General features: G+C 41.5%; 1 protein-coding gene across 1 annotated transcript; it reads right to left on the minus strand.

Moving 5' to 3' along the window:
- Window positions 1–3,488: 3,488 nt before the first annotated feature.
- Window positions 3,489–4,427, minus strand: LOC311187794 (olfactory receptor 6N1-like; the record flags this gene model as incomplete). Its single annotated transcript, XM_084259138.1, has 1 exon — window positions 3,489–4,427. The coding sequence occupies one exon, from the start codon at window positions 4,425–4,427 to the stop codon at window positions 3,489–3,491; it is 939 nt and encodes a 312-aa protein (XP_084115264.1).
- Between the last annotated feature and the right edge of the window lie 14,818 nt (window positions 4,428–19,245).

The raw sequence follows: 19,245 nt of genomic DNA on the forward strand, positions 1-19,245 counted from the left end.
ACCGGAGGGAGGGTCCCACATGGTGCGCAGACCTCTCCTGCCGCGCCCGCTGCTCTCCTCAGCAGTGTATTTCGTCAGTCTGCCTGTTCTGTTCACCGCTCTGGCTCTGGTGAATTCTCTAACCCTCCCGCGCGTCTGACTGTACCCAGTGCTTGTATAAATAAACAAACAAACAAATAAAAATAAATAAATAAAAATACATGCCTCTTAAAAAAAAGATTAAAAAAAAAGGAACAAATTATAAAGAAACTGGATAGGACCAAAGAAAGAAACATGTGAAGGAGTGACAACGGGGAGAAAGAATAGAACGTGGGAATATTTGGGGACATAATGGAGTTTGAGGAACTTAAAGACATCAAGGGAGGGAAGGAATTCAGAGAGCAAGAAAGCAACAAAAAAAGAAACTGGAGATGGAGACAAGCGTCCTGTCTTTTTCAGCCATGCCTGGGCTCTAGATCAGCTGTACGTACCGAATGTTGTGACAGGTAAAGCGGTCACTTCCATGAGGTATTTGGACTTTATCCTTAAGGGCCGTGGAAAGCTGTTGATGGTTTCTAAGCTCTGTTGATGTTAGGGTGGATGTTATTAAATTTGCCAATGGCCAATACACGAAGTAACCCCTCAACCTATCTAAAAAACCCGAACTAAAAAACAAGAGGTGTGCATGGAACCGACGAAGCATTGCCGCTCTGTACCTGCACAGAAGGCTAGGAAGAATCCCTGAGAGGCTGAAAAGTAATTACACTTCTACTCTGGATCCATGTCTTAACCACAAGGAGTGTGTTCTACAGGCTCTACTTCCTAATTGAGGGTAATTACAAGAAGTTAAAACTAGATTAGAGACAATTAGACCCTACACAAGAGGGAGTTCTGTGGGTGGTCGGGAAGGCAATAGGAAGAACCAGCTTGGAAAGTGTTTTCCAAACTGCTTGACATTCTTTGACTCACATTGTTGGTGTTTTCTTTTTTTTTGGGGGGGCGGGGGTGTCTGTATATGCTCCTAGCAGTGCTTGCCTGGAGAAAAATGAAGTGAAAAACAGCAACAACAACAACAACAACAACAACAACAACAACAACATATATCACTGACAGCCAATCAAGATTAACTTTTTCTGAAGCTAAAGTGCTTCATAAGCCAGAAGCCTATAAAATCAAAATAAAATGCTTCTGCACAGTGAAGGAGACTGTAAGGAAAACAGAGAGACACTCTACAGAGTGGAAGAAAAAAAATTGCAAACCATATCATACAACTCAACAAAAAGAAAACAGGTAACCCAATCAAAAAATGGGCAGTTCTCCAAAGAAGACATACAGATGACCAATAGGGACTTGAAAAAATGCTCATCATCACTTAACATCAAGGAAACACAAATCAAAACCACAATAGATACCACTTCATACCCATGAGAATGGCTCATGTCCAAATGACCAGAAACAACAAATGCTGATGTGGGCGTGGACAAAACAGAACCCAATTATACTGCTGGCAGGAAGAGTGCAGCCCCTGTGGAAAGCTGGGTCCAGCCCCTGTGGAAAGCTGGTTTGGGTCTCTCAAAAGACTGAAGTTGGATCGGCCATGTGATCCAGCATTCCACTCCTGGGTATTTACCCAAAGAGCACAAAACACTAATTCATAAGGAAGCCTGCACCCCTATGTTCATTGCGCACTATTTACAGTGGCCAAGATATGGAAACCATCTAAGTGCCCAAGGACAGATGATTGGATTAAGATGACATGGTATATGCGCACAAGGAATACTACTCAGCTATCAAAAATATAAACTCAGGCCATTTGCAGCAACATGGATGGAGCAGGAAGAGATAATGCAAAATGAGATAAGTCAGGAGAAAGATAAATATTGGATGGAATCACTAATCTGTGGAATATAGAGAAACCAAACTAAGAACCAGAGACAGAAAACCTTATAAGCTAACTCTTGAAAACTGAATATATAACTGAAGCTTATAAAAGGGAGGGAGCAGTGGACTAGGAAAAAAGAGAGAAGGAAGCACAAATGACTACAGTGGCGGACTGTGGGTGATTTGGTGGCGGGTACCCTGTGGTGGTGATTCCTGATGTTATTCTAATGTTATCCTAATGTTATCACAAATAACAGAATAAATAAATTTATTATAAAAAATAGAAACTAAGAGGAGAGGAAGGTGAGGATTGCTTTGCAGTTACATTGAAGACAAATTATTTGAGCAACTACTTTTTTGTCCCTCTCTGGATCCAGAAAGATATTGTAGGAGTGGCGTGGCAAGCTTATGATCTTGTCTTGAAAGAGCTGCCAAGTCTACTTGAGAAGTTTGCATCTGCTGGTGCATAAAGGAGGAGAAGGAAGCTGGTGAGGGTTGAGCTCAAGAGGTGGCCGGAAGCCAGGCTGAGGAGCCCTGACTCCACCCCGGGGGCATAGAATCACTGAGGACAATAACCAGGGCAAGGAAGGGATCAGATTTAGATTTTAGAAAGATACATTGGACCACTGTGGGGAGGGTAAATGAAGGGGCAGGGCAAGGAGCAAGATTGGGGGGTGGGGATCAATTGGAGTTGCTTATGGTGGGAGCTGGAGATATCTATGATCATGAGGAGGAAACTGGAGAGAAGAGGCCAGTGTGGGCAGAATAAAAGTGACTAACTTTACTGCCTTCATCCACCAAGCATCTATGGCTTTCATTAATCATTGATTCATTCAATCAACAAATAATTATGTTGCATCTGCTCTGTGCAGAGCACCATTCTAGGAGACACTAAGAGAAATAAGGAATATGTTATTCTAGTCTTCAAGAGGCTCCATTAACTAACTGTTCAAGTGAGTGGGACAGTCAATAGCTGCTCTAGGATTTCAGGGATGGTTCTGAGCGGTAGAGAGGTGGTGATCTATGAAACAACAGATGACAAGGAGAATGTTCATGAAACCTGAGGATGCACAATAAAGGTCATTGCTAGGCAGCAGCTGAGGGTGTATATTGGAAAATACTACAGATACATTAGATGGGTAGGGTATGGTGAGAATATGTGTATGTATGTGTTTGTGTGTGCATGTAAGCATGCTTGTGCATGTGTGTGTGCACATGGGAGCAGGTGTGTAATGGAGCCAAAAAACTTAGATCTAGCAGATATGTCTATGAGAGAGAGAGAGAGAGAAAGAGAGAAGAGAAGAGATTGAGAGACTTTTGTGGTAGACAAGTGAACAAGTTTGGGTCTTTTGAATTTTCCCATAAAAGGCATCTATGTATGGTGGTACTGCCTGACAGAATCACATTTGTCTGCCAAACTTAATTTCACCATGAAGGATTAACTTGGAATTCTCAAGAACATGAGGCTAGGATCTGAAAGTGGGCCTCTGCTCTGCTGGTCATTTCCCTGGAAGAAGGGAGCAGCAATGGTCTGAACCCCCAAATACTCAGTCAGCCTAGTGCCTGGCCTCCTTCACAGAAGCCCAGGTGACTCTGAGAAAAGGGACTCCCTAGGGATGGTGAGGGCCTTAGGTCCCCTTAGCATAGGCCCACCGACTCACGAGCCTCCTCACTGCCTTCTTAACATCCTTGTTTCTCAGACTGTATACGATGGGGTTGATCATGGGGGTGACTACAGTGTAGAGCAGGGAGAAGATCTTGTTAAGGGTAGCCGCCTGGGTTGCCGTGGGAATGGCATACACTGTCCCCAGTGTCCCGTAATACAGAGTGACCACTATGAGGTGGGAGGAGCATGTGGAGAAGGCCCGTTGCTTTCCTGCAGCCGATGGGATTCTGAGGACGGCAGCAACAATGCGGACATAGGAGGCCACGGTGAGCAGGAAGGGCACCATGGTGACAAAGGTGGCCATGAGGAAAGTGGTTTTCGCCACTGTCTCGGAATCAGAACAGGCCAGCTTCAGCACAGGGGCTAGGTCACAGAAGAAGTGGTCAATCTCATCAGCTGTGCAGAATGGCAGCTGGAAAGTCATGGTGACTGTGAGCACGGGGGTCAGGAACCCCCCCAGCCAAGACCCACCTGCAAGCAGGATGCACGTGCGGATAGTCATGAGGGTTGGGTACTGGAGGGGGCTGCAGATGGCCAGGTATCGGTCATAAGACATGGCTGCCAGCAGAAAGCACTCCACGACTGCCATGGAACCGAAAAAGTAAAACTGGGCCGCACAGCCTGCAAAGGAAATGGCCTCGTGGCCTGAGAGAAGGGTCTGCAGCATCTTAGGGGAAATTGAGGTAGTGTACCAGATCTCGAGGAAGGAGAAATTGGACAGAAAGAAGTACATAGGAGTTTGCAGGCTGCGATCAAGGGAAATGACTGTAAGTATGACAATGTTCCCCATCAAGGTAACTACATAGACTCCCAGAAATATTCCGAAAAGGAAATACTGTAACCCATGGAGGCTCCCAAATCCCAGAAGAAGAAATTCTCTGATCATGGTCAGATTACCCATAGCTGTAAGACTCATGCATTAGACCTGAGAAAAAGAGAGAAATACAGCCAATTGGAAAAAGAGCAGTGCATCAGAAATGCCATCTGGTGTATAACTCAAAGGCCCTGTCTTTTCTCTTCTGGAACAAATCTTCGGTCTCGTGCTTCTAGGTGTATTTACCTAGTAGGTCCTGCAGAGTGAACAGAGAGGGCATGGCTGCCCTGTTCCACTCTTCACTTCCACATAACCTGCCTGTGTCTACCTTTGCGAGTCTTGCAGTGGGAGGCAAATACCTCTTAATGGTGGTATGGTGTGTGGAAGCTTCTCTGAACTTCTGAAATACAGTTTGTAAGACTCAATAGAAGTGTGAGTACACAATTCTTAAAAATAAAATCAAAATTCAGACCACCTTATCTCCCACTGAACCCCTAAATCAGGGTGGTATTCACCCCGAATGTAATTGGAGGGAGGAGGGGAATTCAGAACTATTGGTCTTAAAGTACCTGTAAGAAAAATAAGAGTTTCTGCCAGGCTCTGGGGACACGTAGCTGATTGCTTCCATGGCATCAAATTCCTATGGAAATTGGGGAGAAATGTATGTAAAGTTATTCACTTGAAATGTTAGAGAAAAATAATGTTCCATCCTTCATAAATGAAAATGACATTCCTGACTCACAAGCAGTAGGATGTGCATTTAGAGGTGTTTTTTTCCAGCAACTGAGATGGGTTAGCAGTGAGTCACGGCTGCGCTCCCCCTTCGCCACCAGTCCCTCCTGGAGCTGGAAGACCTGTGTTGTGAAATGGCTGGCTGGCCTCAGTGCCCCGGGCAGGCCGTGGTGGGATTACATGCCGGTCTGTGGTATGGCCTGCATTAGGGGCAAGTGTGGGGCCAGTTCGAAGCTCCTTTCAGTTGGTGTTCTAGGCTGAAGGCTCCATTGGTGACCAGGGAATAAAGTGAAAAGTCATCTTCGATGCTTTGCTTTAGGTGATGACAATGTGTCCCTAAAAGGTTAAAGTTAAGTCCTATTTTAAAAATGAGATCCTGTTTTAAATTCATTCAGAGAACTGGCTATTCAAAGGAATCCTATTAAGAATGCTTCTCTAATATGAGTGGATTTCTCCATAATTTGCCCTTTGTGCCAATCTGGATTGTAATACGCTGGGCTTACATAAAGAAAGGTCCACCTATAATGGGGGTAGCCAGGACATTTAGGGTGCCTAAGGTGGTACTGAATATAATTAAAGTGTTTAAGGAAAATCAATCAGCAGCGAGAGTTGCCCCTGGGGGTGACAGCTGCTTCCTAATTGGGGGATTAAACTGCAGTGTCCTATTACCATTTTGCCTTGTCTTCAGAGACTGCCAGCCAGCATTCAGAACCAACATTAAGATCATTAGATTTTTATCATTCAATCCCAAGTCTCATTACTTAATAATGGAATAAACTTGATTTCCCCTTTTGGTGAACAGACGTGCTCCTTGGTGCCTCCAAATCAAAGACTCACGAGCCTCCCTAACTTCTCTCCCACCCTCTCTTTTCTGGCCACGAAGACAGAGTAGACATGCAGAAGAGTCTTCAACTCAAAATTCTCTCCATTCTTTCATCCGTTCGTTTGTTCAATGGCCACATATTTGGGATCCTACTATGTGTCACTTATCGGGCTGGGTAAGCATCAGGGATAAAATCATGAGCAACCAAGGCGTGGTCTCAACGTCCCCAGCATTTACATTACATCCTGGTAGTGGAGGAAGATATTAAACAAAGGATTTAAAAGATAACCGTGAAACCCCCACTATAGGTGGACCTTCCTTTATGTAAGCCCAGTGTATTAACAATCCAGATTGTCACAAAGGGCAAATTATGTGATGAATGCTATGAGGGGAAAATGTGGGTCCTGATACAAAGAATAATCTGCCTGGAGAGGTGATTTAGTTTTGGCAAGATGGTCAGGCAAGGGCTCCCTAGGAGTCAGATTTGAGTTGAGATCGGACAGACAGGCAGCAGTTGCTGTGAGGAGAGGCAGAGGGGGGCTATTACACTAGAGAGGCAACACATGCAAAGGCCCTGAGTGAGAAAAGCACCTGGGTACTGGGAGAATTAAAACAAATAAGGAAATAACAAGACAGCATCAAGATAACCACTGGTGGGAAGCAGGTAGGGGGACAAGTGATAGGGGGTGAATTTGTCCAAGGCACGAACTGATTTATATTTCGGAAAAAAAATAATCCTTGAAGCTTTTATGTTGAGAATAGCCTGTAAGGGGAATAAAAGGGAAAATGAGAAAACTGGCGAGGAAGCTAAGACAGTATCTAGGTAAGAGATGGTGCCAAGGATCAGGCTGGTTATTTTTAGGGTGCTTTTATGTGGTAGACTTGATATACGTTTGTGCACTTTTCTGAATACATATTATACTTGAATAAAAAGTTTACCCTAATGAAATGACCTGAATTGCAGATGAAGTGTATTGGAAGAGGGCGTGAAGGACAGGGAGGAAATAAAGATGAATCCTAAGAATTAGGCTGAGCAAATTTCATGAATGACTCTCTTTCCCTGAGATTGGGAAGACCTAGGACATAATTTAGTTTGGGAGAAATTTTCTTCTCCCTCCCCCCGTCCCATCCTTCCTGTCAGATCTAGTGGGCTCTTGATCCATAGCTGAGATGATCGTTTCAATCCTTTTGTGAGTCAGTAATCTGGTAACAAACAGCTCTCATTGTTACCACACAACAAGTTGTTAAGTAGAAAGTGAACAAATTCTTGCTCCTGGTCTCAAAAGGGAGCAGACAAGAAAGGAACGGGGTCATTATAACCTTTATCACCCTGTAGAAATTGCTCAAAGCCCAGGGTTAGCAGCTGTACAGCGGGCGCACCCTCTGCATATGAAACGCAGGAAAACCCAGTCCCGGGGCACGGTTAGATGCCCTTCCATGTCAATCTGGAGAACTTTTGCTAATGGCAACCCAACTACCCAGAGCTTTCAATTATCTGCATTTTTTTTTTAAATTCTGTGTTGTCTCATTTTGTTTTTGCATGAAAGAGATAGATAACGAAACAACCTCAGTCAAGAAAACAATTTTCAGATGTCCTGGGGTCGAAATACTCTCCGTCCTACCCTTTCTCTCTTCTCCCTCTTCATGTGCAGTTTTGACCAATCAGAATTAATGCTAAAAATAATGACCAGAGGCTCTGAAGGATCTTCAATCAGTAAAGAATGATTCAAGTATATCATTATTCTTGATTTAGTGAATTCGGACAGTGTACTCACATATCTTAACAGTTTTTTTTTTTTTTGAAAACAGTGGAAAGCAGCTTTGTTCTTAACTTTCAGTTACCCAGAAAATCTAATTAAACATATTCCCTTTCCCCCTTTTCCCTGGTAGCCTCTTAATAAGGATTTGTCTTTTCCTATGTCCTTTACAATAACCAAAAGATAATCATTAGCAAGAAAAATGTTCGGTGCACAATATAAAATACCCTTCCCCAACTCACTTCCCCTCACCACCTGCCAGATGCTAATAGTTGCCAAAGCATTATCATAAAATGGAAGGTGTAGCAGAATAACAAGGGAGTGGAAGACTATAGAAATCCAAACTCATTATCTCTTATAGTGTCAATCTAGGAATACCTCTTGGAAAGAGGCGTGGTGAGGAGGGATCTGAAGAATGGCAGCTGAAGGTTAACTGCTGGATGGGAGAAACACACAGCTTGATAAGGAGAGAAATGCTATGAATCAGTTACCATATGATCCAGTGATTGCATATATGTATATAAATATATATATATATGTCCATGTATGTAGATACAGAAATTACGAAGAAGTATCTTCACTCCCATCTTCTTCACTGCAGCGTCATTGACACTATCCACGTATGGAAACAGCCTAAATGTCCACTTATGGATGAATGGACAAAGAAAACCTATAAATAGGAATATTATTCTGTCTTCAAAAATGAAGGAAATGTTATCATTTGCAATAACATGATGAACCTGCGGGGATTATGCTAGCTGAAATAAGGTAGAAACAGAAAGACAAATGATGTATGATTTCACTTATATTTGGAATCTAAAAAAGACAAACTCATGGAATTAGAGAGCACAACAGTTACCCTCTGCAAGGGGAAAAGGGGAGACATTGGTCAAAAGATACAATCTTTCATAAGATGAATAAATTCTGGCAATCTAGGGTACAACATGGTGGTCAGAGTTAATAATTACTGTATTGGATACTTCAGATTTGCTGAGACAATAGATTTTAAGTGTTCTCACCACACACACAAAAATGAAATTAACAATGTGAAGTGATGGATGTGTTAATGTACCCTGATTTCAGTGTGTTCATATATCATTTTGTTAGACATCCTTTAAAAAGTCAGATATGTAGTATTCCAACCCCCACACCTCTGTCCATTAAAAAAAAATTGAGCAACAAATACATAATACTCAAATGTGCTCTTAGATCTTTATTTTCCCAAAAGTTATACCAGATTGATATAAGGGAAAGTTTGTTTAATGATCAATATCAGGGGCAATTGGTAGGCACAAAAGATGATCTCGGTAATCCAGCCTAACAATTTAGGTCATCCGTTGGTCCAAGTACACATATACCCGCCCTTGCAGGTGAGATCTGTGAGAAACTGGGCTGCTGAGCAGAAAAACCTCCCAGAGACAGAGTCTTTAAAAGAGCAAAGCAGAGAAGAAATTGTTAACTTGTTTCATGCTGCTCTTCTACAAATACAGGAAGTTTTTTTTTTTTTTGTCAACGCTTATATGTAATACCTTTCTTGAATAAGGTAAGTTGAATAATTTAAGTTTATGTTACTCAGCAAGAAAATTTGGTTAAAGGTTTCCTTTGTACACAGCTTGTAGAACATTATAGACGGTTCACTTTTTAAGCAAATTGCACATTAATGTGAGAAACCCGTTGGTGTCCAGGGAAATGATTTTGTTATTTGTGTTTTTATTCCTTGAGACTTGCATACAGGCATTATTGAAACCCGGAGACAGGCATTGCTGAGATGTTTAAAACAAACATTATTGAGACCCAGACACAGACTGGGAGATCAGCATTATTGAGACATGGTGACAGATATTTCTAATTCAACTATATTCTAATTCAACTATATTTTTTGGTGCAAGATACTGTTTTCCTCCCATCCCCCATTCTGTTCCAATAAAATGGGCCAGTATCTTGGGCCAAATAATGTGTGATGTGTCATTATGTGACATACCTAGTCTAAATGTGAAAAATGGCAAGAATTATCCTAGTAAGTTGTGCAAAATATAATGAGCTCATGCATCTGGTTTCAACTGTCAAGCTATTTCCCAGACACACTAGAGGGTCTAAATAATCTGTGTAATGCCTAAGTTTCTCATTTATCCTACCAATACAAACTATAATTATGGCTATTGCTTTATAGCAAAAATCTGAAATAGATGGAATTCCAAAGATGTTGAGTCAAAAACAGTTTAGGGGGGAAAAAAAAAAAGGTCTCCACAATGCCAAATACCCAGTGTGAATGAGTTTACTTTATAACCAGTTTTATTTTCCTAATTGGCTTCTTATGTTCATCTTGTCCTCTGAGTCAATAAATAGAACTTGCTAGACTTTCTGTGCCTACTCCTTTCCCTTATATTCAGGACAACTGAAACATCCCGACCCATCATTCCAATACTTATCTTCTTGTATGCTCAGCATTCTACAGGCATCTGAATAGTGGTGACATTTATTTTCTTGCATCTTTCACTCATCATCCTGGTGTTTGAATCTGACAATGGAGAAAAATCTCAGCCCCCTCCTACTTAAAGCTCTCTAATCTCACCCTGTAGCATTGAAGAGCTCAACCTGTCACCACTCACATTTCCTTTTTTGAAGCTTTCTGCTCCTAGACTTTTTCTTTGCTGATGCTGACAAATTTACAGTGGTTAGGAAGCTGCAACAGGCACAGTGACATGGTATGTTCTGTCTGTACTAGAGGATTATCATGTCTTAGGGAAGCAGAATATTGTAGCAGTTAAGAGCACCGTTGGTGTCAGACAGACCTGAGTTCAAGTTCTGCCTCCACCACATACTAGCTGTCTGACTTTGGGCGAGGGACTTGACCTCTCTGTGCTTAAGTTTCTCAAGTTGTAAAATAGGGAATAATTATAATAATAAAACTACCCCAAGGCATGTTTATTAGGGTTGAATGATATCATTCATAGAAAGTGTTGGCAAGGTACACAGCACTTTACTTAAATGCTCAATCTCATTCTCTTTTTACGATGTCACAACATACGTGTATGGTTACTCTTAAGTTGTTCCCTGTGTGTCTCCTTTAGAAAATAGTAAGTGCATCAAAAGTAGATGCAATCTTGGGCCTCCCTGGTGGCGCAAGGGGTTAAGTTTCAGCACTATGAAGCTATTAGCAGCCACTGCAACATAAGTTCGATCAGCCACTGGAGCATGAGTTCCATCCCTGGCCAGGGAGCTGACCCACATGGCTCAGCGCACTCTCCTGCCTTGTCTGCTGCTCCCCTCAGCAGTGTATTTCAGTAGATCTGCCTGGTCTGCTTCCCACTCTGTCTCTGGTGAATCCTCTAACCCCCACACCTCTGGCCTGTACCCCATTTCTTCTATGCATAAATAAAATCTTTAAAAAAATTAGATGCAATCTTGTAGTTTTTCCATTGTTGTCCCCAGATTTTCGCACATCTATCCCAAGAAGTGAGTATCCACTCGGTTCTTAGTAAATGATGATTGTATAACTTTTATTCTCATCTCTGTCAAAATCTGCAAGCTCTATTTTGGTCACTGATGACAGAAATCCGGACAGATTTTTCTTACCTCTCACTGACCTTTTCCTCCAAATGAGTGACTACAATAAGCCCATGATCTGGATGTTTCATTCATTCTGACAGAGAATCAGGATCCACCTTTAAGTGCATTCTTGGTCCGGTTGGTATCCTCACTACCCAACTTAATATCCTGCCTTAATGTCTTCCCATTAGGGAGTTAGGTCCTGCCTGTTTGCCCAATATGTTATTCTCATGAAAATCAATTTCCCTTAAGCCTGTTTCTCAAGGGTACTACTCCCCCTCCCCACTGGGAAAGTTCAATGAAATGATAGAGTATGCAAAGAACACCCAGAATGTCTCATGCCAACAAATTTCTCACCAAACCCTGAGTTCTGAAGTTTGTGGGTTCAGAGGCATCAATTACAATTCTGCAAGTCAAACTTCTCTGTGGTGGTAATGGGGCCAATCCTCAGCAACACTGGGATTATGGGAAAGGTTGATGGGCGGCTGCATTTCCTTTTTCTTTCTCTAGCACATTTCACCTTGGTTAATCCCAGTTTCATACAGTCTCTGAACCCTTCCCCTCTCTCTCCACCTCCAGTTTAGTACTTCTAGGAGTTCCTTTCAAAATCTTACTTTCATTTTAGTTTGTAGTTAAATTCACATTGAAGTTTAAGGAGCTCTCTCTCTTTTTTTTAAAGAAGATTTATTTATTTATACAAGAACTGGGGTACAGGTCAGATGCGCAGGAGGGTGAGAGAATTCACCAGAGTCAGAGTGGGGAGCAGAACAGGCAGACTGACGAAATACACTGCTGAGGGGAGCAGCGGGCAGCAGGAGAGGTCTGCTGTGCCTAAGGAGCTCTCTTAATATAAAACTGAACATAGACCTGGGGTGAAAATCTTTGCCCATGGTAGGTGCTCAATATTTGCTGAAGATTGAGAAATATAATGATTGCCCTTTGAATAAGTTCAGTAATATATCAACAGCTAACAAAACGTGTGGTCAAATTTTCCCCCTGCTCCCACACATTTGGTTCAATCCTACTAGGAGAAGTATTCAAAATATCAGTCCTTCTTTTCAGAATTTTATCAGTAGTTAAATTTCTTGAATTCATTATGAATTGGGCAACCTTTGAATAACGACCTGCAGAGCTTGCTACTGCACTAGCTATGCGGGAAGAGTTTACTGAGAAAATTAATATTGTAAAAAAGGTTTTAGGGGTCGTACTTAAACCACTTCAAGAGAACAGAGCACACCAAGTAGAAATCAATATTGTTGATTACAAATGATTTTTGTCTATTCATTAAAGCAGATACCTCAGACATTTGACAACCTTTTAAAGCTGTTAATTCAAGTTATTGAATATACTTAAGAGGAAAATAGCTGCATTTGAGATTTTCATTCTATTATTCATTCAGAAAATATTTACTGAATGCCTGCAAGTTGCATAGTCCTATTATGGGTAAATCTTAAATTATATAATGAGCATGCACCATTAAAAAGATGTTTATATTTTAACTTGCATTGGGGAGCGTTCTAATAAAAGACATCTTGTAGCAAATTTTGGAACAGTGAGGAATATTTCATAATATGGATACTTGTCTGGTTCTTATATATGTTTTATAAATTTATATTTTCATATAGTATATTTTCTTAAAGTGAATTACCTCTGTAATATAAACTGACTTTTGTTTCTAATTATTATAATCTGCTAGCATGAGAACTTAGATTTTCTGGGTTTCAGATAGCATCACAGAAATATCTACCACTACACCCCTAAAATCTCTTTGGCAAGACAAATTTGAGGATCACAACTCCTCCCCCCTCCCCTACTTAACGGTGTTACCACTTTCTCTAAGGAAAGCATTAAGAGCAGTGGCTGACTTCTTTCTTTCTAGAATGAATGCATCCTTGGCTAATTCACTGGATGTATTTTCAGGACCTTTACCATATCTTTGTTTATTAAGGTAAAAATGATGGGATCCACTCTGGGGGGTAGAAAAGATAGACAGTAAAGTACCCAGAGATGATGGCAACATAAAATCTCACTTCAAAGTAGATGAAACCGTAAAAGAAAACATTCTCATTTCCATGGGTAGCAGGGGAATCACAGAAGGAGGGTGTCAGTATGCAAATTTGATGCCAGAGTCCCTGGAAAAGGCCCTCACCCAGTGTGCAAATGCCAAGATAAAGGCATTTCTTTGGAGATCAGGTGCTGACTCCCTCTGAGGCAGTAGTCCAGTGGAATGCAGAGAGCACATGTTTTGAAGCACCTCAGCTAACCCATCTATAAGATGGGGACAACATCTAGCTCATTAGGCCATTTGTGGTTTAAAGGCAAGTACCTTACATGCAAAGCAGCTACTAAAATAAATGTTGAACAAATGTAAGTTCCCTCTCTCTTCTACTCTTTCGTTTCTGTGATGAAAAAAGAAAATATATAATCGACTTCATTCCCTGCAGCTGAAATGTCAGACTGATGTTGCAATTAAGAGCCAGGAGCTGAAAGAACCAATATTTCTCAGCAAGCAGCATGTAAAATTCAAAGTGCATAAAACCCTATTTACTAATTGTACATTCCTTTGGGGCAAAGGTTTGACCATATCTTATTCTCTGCAATCACATGACTTAGTGAATTGTTGACCATTCAAGGGTCACCGAGCAAACTTAAAGGTGACCCCAAATGGGTCAAACTTTGTACTTAGCAGGACTTATTGAGGAGGTACCAAAGAAAGATAGTCTGAAAATTGGATGACTAATTTTCAAAGTTTAGTTGTAGACTAAAAGGAAAGTTTGGGCTAGGCAATCTTCAAGAACTGAAGAATGTTATTGATATAGAGTCGTGATTGGTATCTGGGCAGGCTAGTAAGTGCCATTACATAAAAGAGTCTAATTTCCTACTCTGTATTTTTATCACAGGTTCCTGATGGAGAATTGGATCATAAGTTTAATGAACCCCTCTTGTAAGAATTTGTAGTAGATAGGAGGGTGGTTTTCATCAAAGCTTAAGTGGTAAGGACAAAGGGATAAGATCTGAGGTTGTCATAGGAACCTCGTTCCCCTCAAGGGCTATCAGCAGGATTAAATAATGACCATGGTGCACATTGGCAAGACTAAGGACTTTACAGTCGGGAGAACAAGATGGAAAAGAAAGTGTGTGGGAGTAAGAGACAGCAAAAGAAAGGAGGGAAAGCAGGGAGGTGCTTAGAGCTACCGCTGGAGATTTTAATCTATCCACGGTCATGGGTTGCAGTCTCTGACCCCTCCATGTCTTCTTCTTGCCATTTAAGCTTGTGTTCAGCAAGCGCAGTCAGACAACAGGCATTGACTAAGCATCTGTTCTGCCCCACGTACTGTGTGGGTGTGGTGGGCAAGACAGACATGATCAGAACAGGGTCAGGGTGGGAAACATTTTCAGTCTGGCACTGAAGGCTGGTGACTTTAATCCAAGGCGGGAACAAGAGTGCCAGAAGAGGGATTCCCGGAAAGTGCTCAAGTTAGACGTAGGAGAGAACAGATCCTAGAGGAGGTTGCACTTGAGGTATTTTTTGAAGGGTGTGAAGGACTTCAGTAGGAGAGATTGGGAGAGGCCATGCAAGGTGAAAGGAATGGACTGAGCAAAGGGACAGAGGAGGATGTGGGTAAAAATTATAACAAATTCGACTCCCTTGTTTTGTCTATTTTCGCGTGATTTTTTTTTTTGCTTGTGCACCAGGCACTGTGCACCAGGAACTACATACATAATCTCATCTAATACTTATAACAACTTTGTGAGACAGGATCTCACTATTATCCATAGTTTATAGATAAAGAAACTGAGACCAGAGAGATTATATAAATTGTCCGAAATCACACAACTATGATGTGTTTCTAACTGGAGCCTGTCTGAATCCAGAGCCCATGCATGCAGTTGGCCACCAGGCTATTTGCAAGTCAGGTCATGGAAAGGAATGAAAGCATTATGTGGCTGGAACCCAAGCATGTAGAAAAGAGGAATGGTAGCTGCAGCCAAACTGTGGAGCATCTTATTGGCAGCATAAGGAGTGGGGGCTGGATCCTGTAAACAATGGGAAACCAAGGGAAGTTTTAAAGTAGTGGCTGACAGTCAAAGTGGTGCTTTAAGAAGATTAATTTGTCAGCAGTGTGTAGGATGGATGGAAAGGGGAGAGACGAGACAGTTAAGAGGCTGTTGCAATACAACGGTCCGGGTGTAAGGTAGTGTATTAAGCACTTGAACTAAGAAAGCCAGAGAATGGACAAAGGACAGACATTGAGAAGAGAAAAGACAAAGAAGTTTCGTGACTAACTGGATGTGGGGGTTGAGGGAGAAGGAGAGGTATGAATTAAGTCAGGAGCACGGAAGTATGGAAACTATTTAACTAGAAAAATGGTGATGCCAGTCACAGAATTGCAAGACTGCCTCCCTGGAGAGAAACTTGGACTTGAGATTGAAACTGGGAGAAATCTTTAAAAGTGATCCCTGCAACTGTGGAAATGCATGAGACCAACTTGGGAGGAGACAGCAGTCAAGAGCAATAGCTTGGGGGATGCTTCCCTTGTGCTGATTTGGTGAGGAAAGATAGTAAAGGAAGTCATGGAGACAGGAGAAATAGGAAATTGTGAGAAAGGGGTTTCATGAAGGTAGTCTAGTCAATATTATAAATGTCGTAGGAAAAGAATATTCACTTTGGTAATGAGGAGATCTTTAGTGATCTACCAGGAACACTGGTATGAAATAGAACCAGGTATCTGAGACAGGGTATAGGGCACAGATAGGAGACAATGTAAAAAATGCTACGATGATTGAAAGGTATTTTTTAGGGTAAGCATGACCCTAGCACACTTGTTAGTTGAAGCGAAATGTTTATTCATTGACATTTGCTGGTGCAGATGTAGAGATCAAAGATGTGAGTTCAGGTTAGGAGTAACTGTGTTTGGAACGAGATGCTGATGAATGAAAAAGAGGTAGGATCTAGAGCAAAGTGGAGGCTTGCTTTGGCAATGCAGGAGTAGTAGCCACTCCCTTGGAAGACAAAGGCAAGAAAAGAGGCCAATGGAAGAGACAGAAGTATTTGGAGATGGTAAGAAGGAATTAATGTAGAGACATTTGGAACTTTCAAGAAAGTTTATGCATCATGCACTACTGGTCTTCTTGTTACCAGTAGATTCTCTGTGCAAGAGAATGGGAATGAGCACAGGACTGAAAACTTTAGGAGTGTGTCCCCAGCCACTGGCACAGTGCTTGACATGGAGAATCATCCATAAATTTTTCAAATAAATAAGTGAATAAGTGGGCAAGATTTACAAGAACCACTATGAAACACGAGTGATGATTTTATAGTAAGGGAATAAAAGTTACATCCAACAGAATGGCTTAAATGAGAAAGTTAAATGATACCAGAGTTGGTGAGGACATAGAGTAACTGGATTGCTCACACACTGCTGGAGGGAGTGTGATAAGTTGGCAGAACTACTTTGAAAATTGTTGGCAAGCAATTTCTACTAAAGCTAAACACATGTGTGCTCCAGGACCCAGCAATTTCACTTTTAGGTGTATACCAAGATAAATGAGTACATTAGTTCCCTAAAAAACAAGAGCAAATACCGGATGGTCTCACTCATAGCAGGAATTTAGAAAACCTAAATAAGAGACCAGGAAAAAAGTTTAATTATAATAAAGTAAAAATCAAAATCAACAAGCAACTATAAATCAGAGACACACACTAGTGGGGGGGGGCAGAGACGGGAGTAGGATCAAAACAAGGGTGGTGGGAATTGTATGGGGACTATAACCAAGATGATTATGCATACATTGTGCAAAAATGAAAAAGGATGTTAAAAATATATTTAAAAATTAACTTAAATTAAAAAAAAAAACCAAGAGCAAAAATGTCCATGTCAATGACCACGCAAGACAAAGAAAGTGAGTACACTCATAAAGGTGAGATGATCCGTGTGGACTTGCTGAGGTCATAAATGAAAGAGGTGGGATTTGAACTCAGGGTTTTCTCACTGTTTTCACTTGCCTCTATAGCCTAGGGTTACTGGATATCAGATATGGTGTCTAGAACTTTATATATATTGTTGCTAATACCACAATCTTGCAGTATGTATATTATTGCCTTCATTTTACAGATTAACAAACTGAGAACCAGAAACTTATTGCCCGAAGTCATACAGCCAGTAAATGGTGAGGACATTTTTCTGGCCCAGCAGCTAAGATGTGAACTCAGATTTGCCTGGCTCCAAGGGGCATGCTTTTTCTCTTCTATGAAAGGGTGAAGGTTTTCTCAAATTTTGACAAGATTTAAGAAGGAAGTGCCATGGATGGAACTAATTGGAAACGTAGGAAGGTTTCAACGAAGGAGTCCAAGCTAGCCTGGACTTTTTTTTGCTCAAAAAGCAAAGACAGGAGCCATAGCTAAGCAATACCCTTCCCCATTTTCCTGTGACCCACTCAGTCTATTATAAGAGCCTGAGAATCAAGGATGGCAAAGAAGTGTTTATTTCTTTTTTTCTTTCTTTCTTTTTTTTTTTTAGCGCGAACACAGTCCCCCACTACCACAAATTATGCAGTCGAGTTTCCCACATTTGGGGAAATCGCAGGGGTCAGCACATCCAGAGTGCAATGGATAAGCCTCGCCCTGGGAAAACCACCTCGTGATCATGGTATCTCCCCTGCCAGGTAAGTATAAAGAAGTATTTATTTCTGATGTGCCCTAGAGGTTTTAATCATCCAGTTCATTAATACAGATCAAGAACTATCTCAAGTCACCCACATTCCAGTTCTAACTTTCTTCCTTTTAAAAATAATATTATTGAAGTAACATTGGTCTAATACAGTATATAGGTTTCAAGTGTTAGGCATTTTATTTTGAAATTTGCGTTATCGTTGCCACCCAACATCTAGTTTCCATGAGCCATCATAAAAGTAACTCTCTTTACCCAGCTCACCTACCCCTTCTTCTTGTCCCTCTGGTAGCCATCATTTTTTTTCTTATAATCCAAGAGTTTGTTTTTGTTTTGTTTTGTTTGTTCAATTATTTTGTTTCATTGTCTTCCACATACGGTGAAACCATATGGGGTTTGCCTTTCTCTGTTGGACTTATTATACCAAGTGATCCAAGTGTTCCGAGGTTTGGGCCAGTATCTCAAACTCCACTTCTTCCCCAATCCAAGGGTACTAGGACGCTTCCAGGATAACTCTGATTCCCCACACTCTAATATCTTCTCCCCAAAGAGCCTCCTCCATGACTTGGAATCATTAGTCTTTCATAGAAGCAATTTTGGCAGAAGAGATCCTGACCAAGGTTGATTGAGTCCCAGAGAACAAGGTTTGAGAACACCACTTTGGGTGTAGAATGTCTGGTCTTTGCCAAACCAGAAACTCGCGGCACAAGCCCTTTTGTTGTGTCTGTCCCTTCCCTGCCCCTCCTTCTCCTGAGTCAGGTGTCTCTGACTCAGATGAGAACTAGTAGCCATGTCTACCAGTGACTGTGCCTGGCAGTCTTTCTTTCAAGTGGTTCTAGGTCCTGGACATCTGTTCTGGATCTACATCTAATGTTCCCAAAACTAAGCCCAGGATGACATGCGAAGTTGTGTAGAATCTGCTCGTAGGTGATACAGAGTCCCTCACCTACATCCAAAGCAAGGGAAATGTAGAGTGGAAGTGGAGTAACAGGAAAGCAGAGTCCTGAAAAGGAACGGCTTGGGAGGCCAGGGTCACTAATTTAAGCTCATTAAGGGCTTCCTACCTACCCGCCATGGTTATGTTCTGTCCCCTGTTTTCTCCGATGCCCTCAAACAATCTTACGGAATATAAATCATTATCCTGATACACTAATGGTCTGAGGGAAATAGAAGCTCAGAGAGGCAAAGCAACTGCACTAACATTGTACAGCCGTGATTTCAACTTAGTCCTTATCTGAGTTTCCAAAACCCAAATCTCTTTGGATTGCACTGATTTAGGGTTTTTCATTGCAGGGAGGGAAAGTAAGAGCTGCTGAGATATCTTTCCTCAGTGAATGTGGCTGTGAATCCCTGATAGGAATAAGCATGAATAA

Source organism: Talpa europaea (assembly GCF_964194135.1).
Source record: "Talpa europaea genome assembly, chromosome: X".
Lineage (NCBI taxonomy): Eukaryota > Metazoa > Chordata > Mammalia > Eulipotyphla > Talpidae > Talpa > Talpa europaea.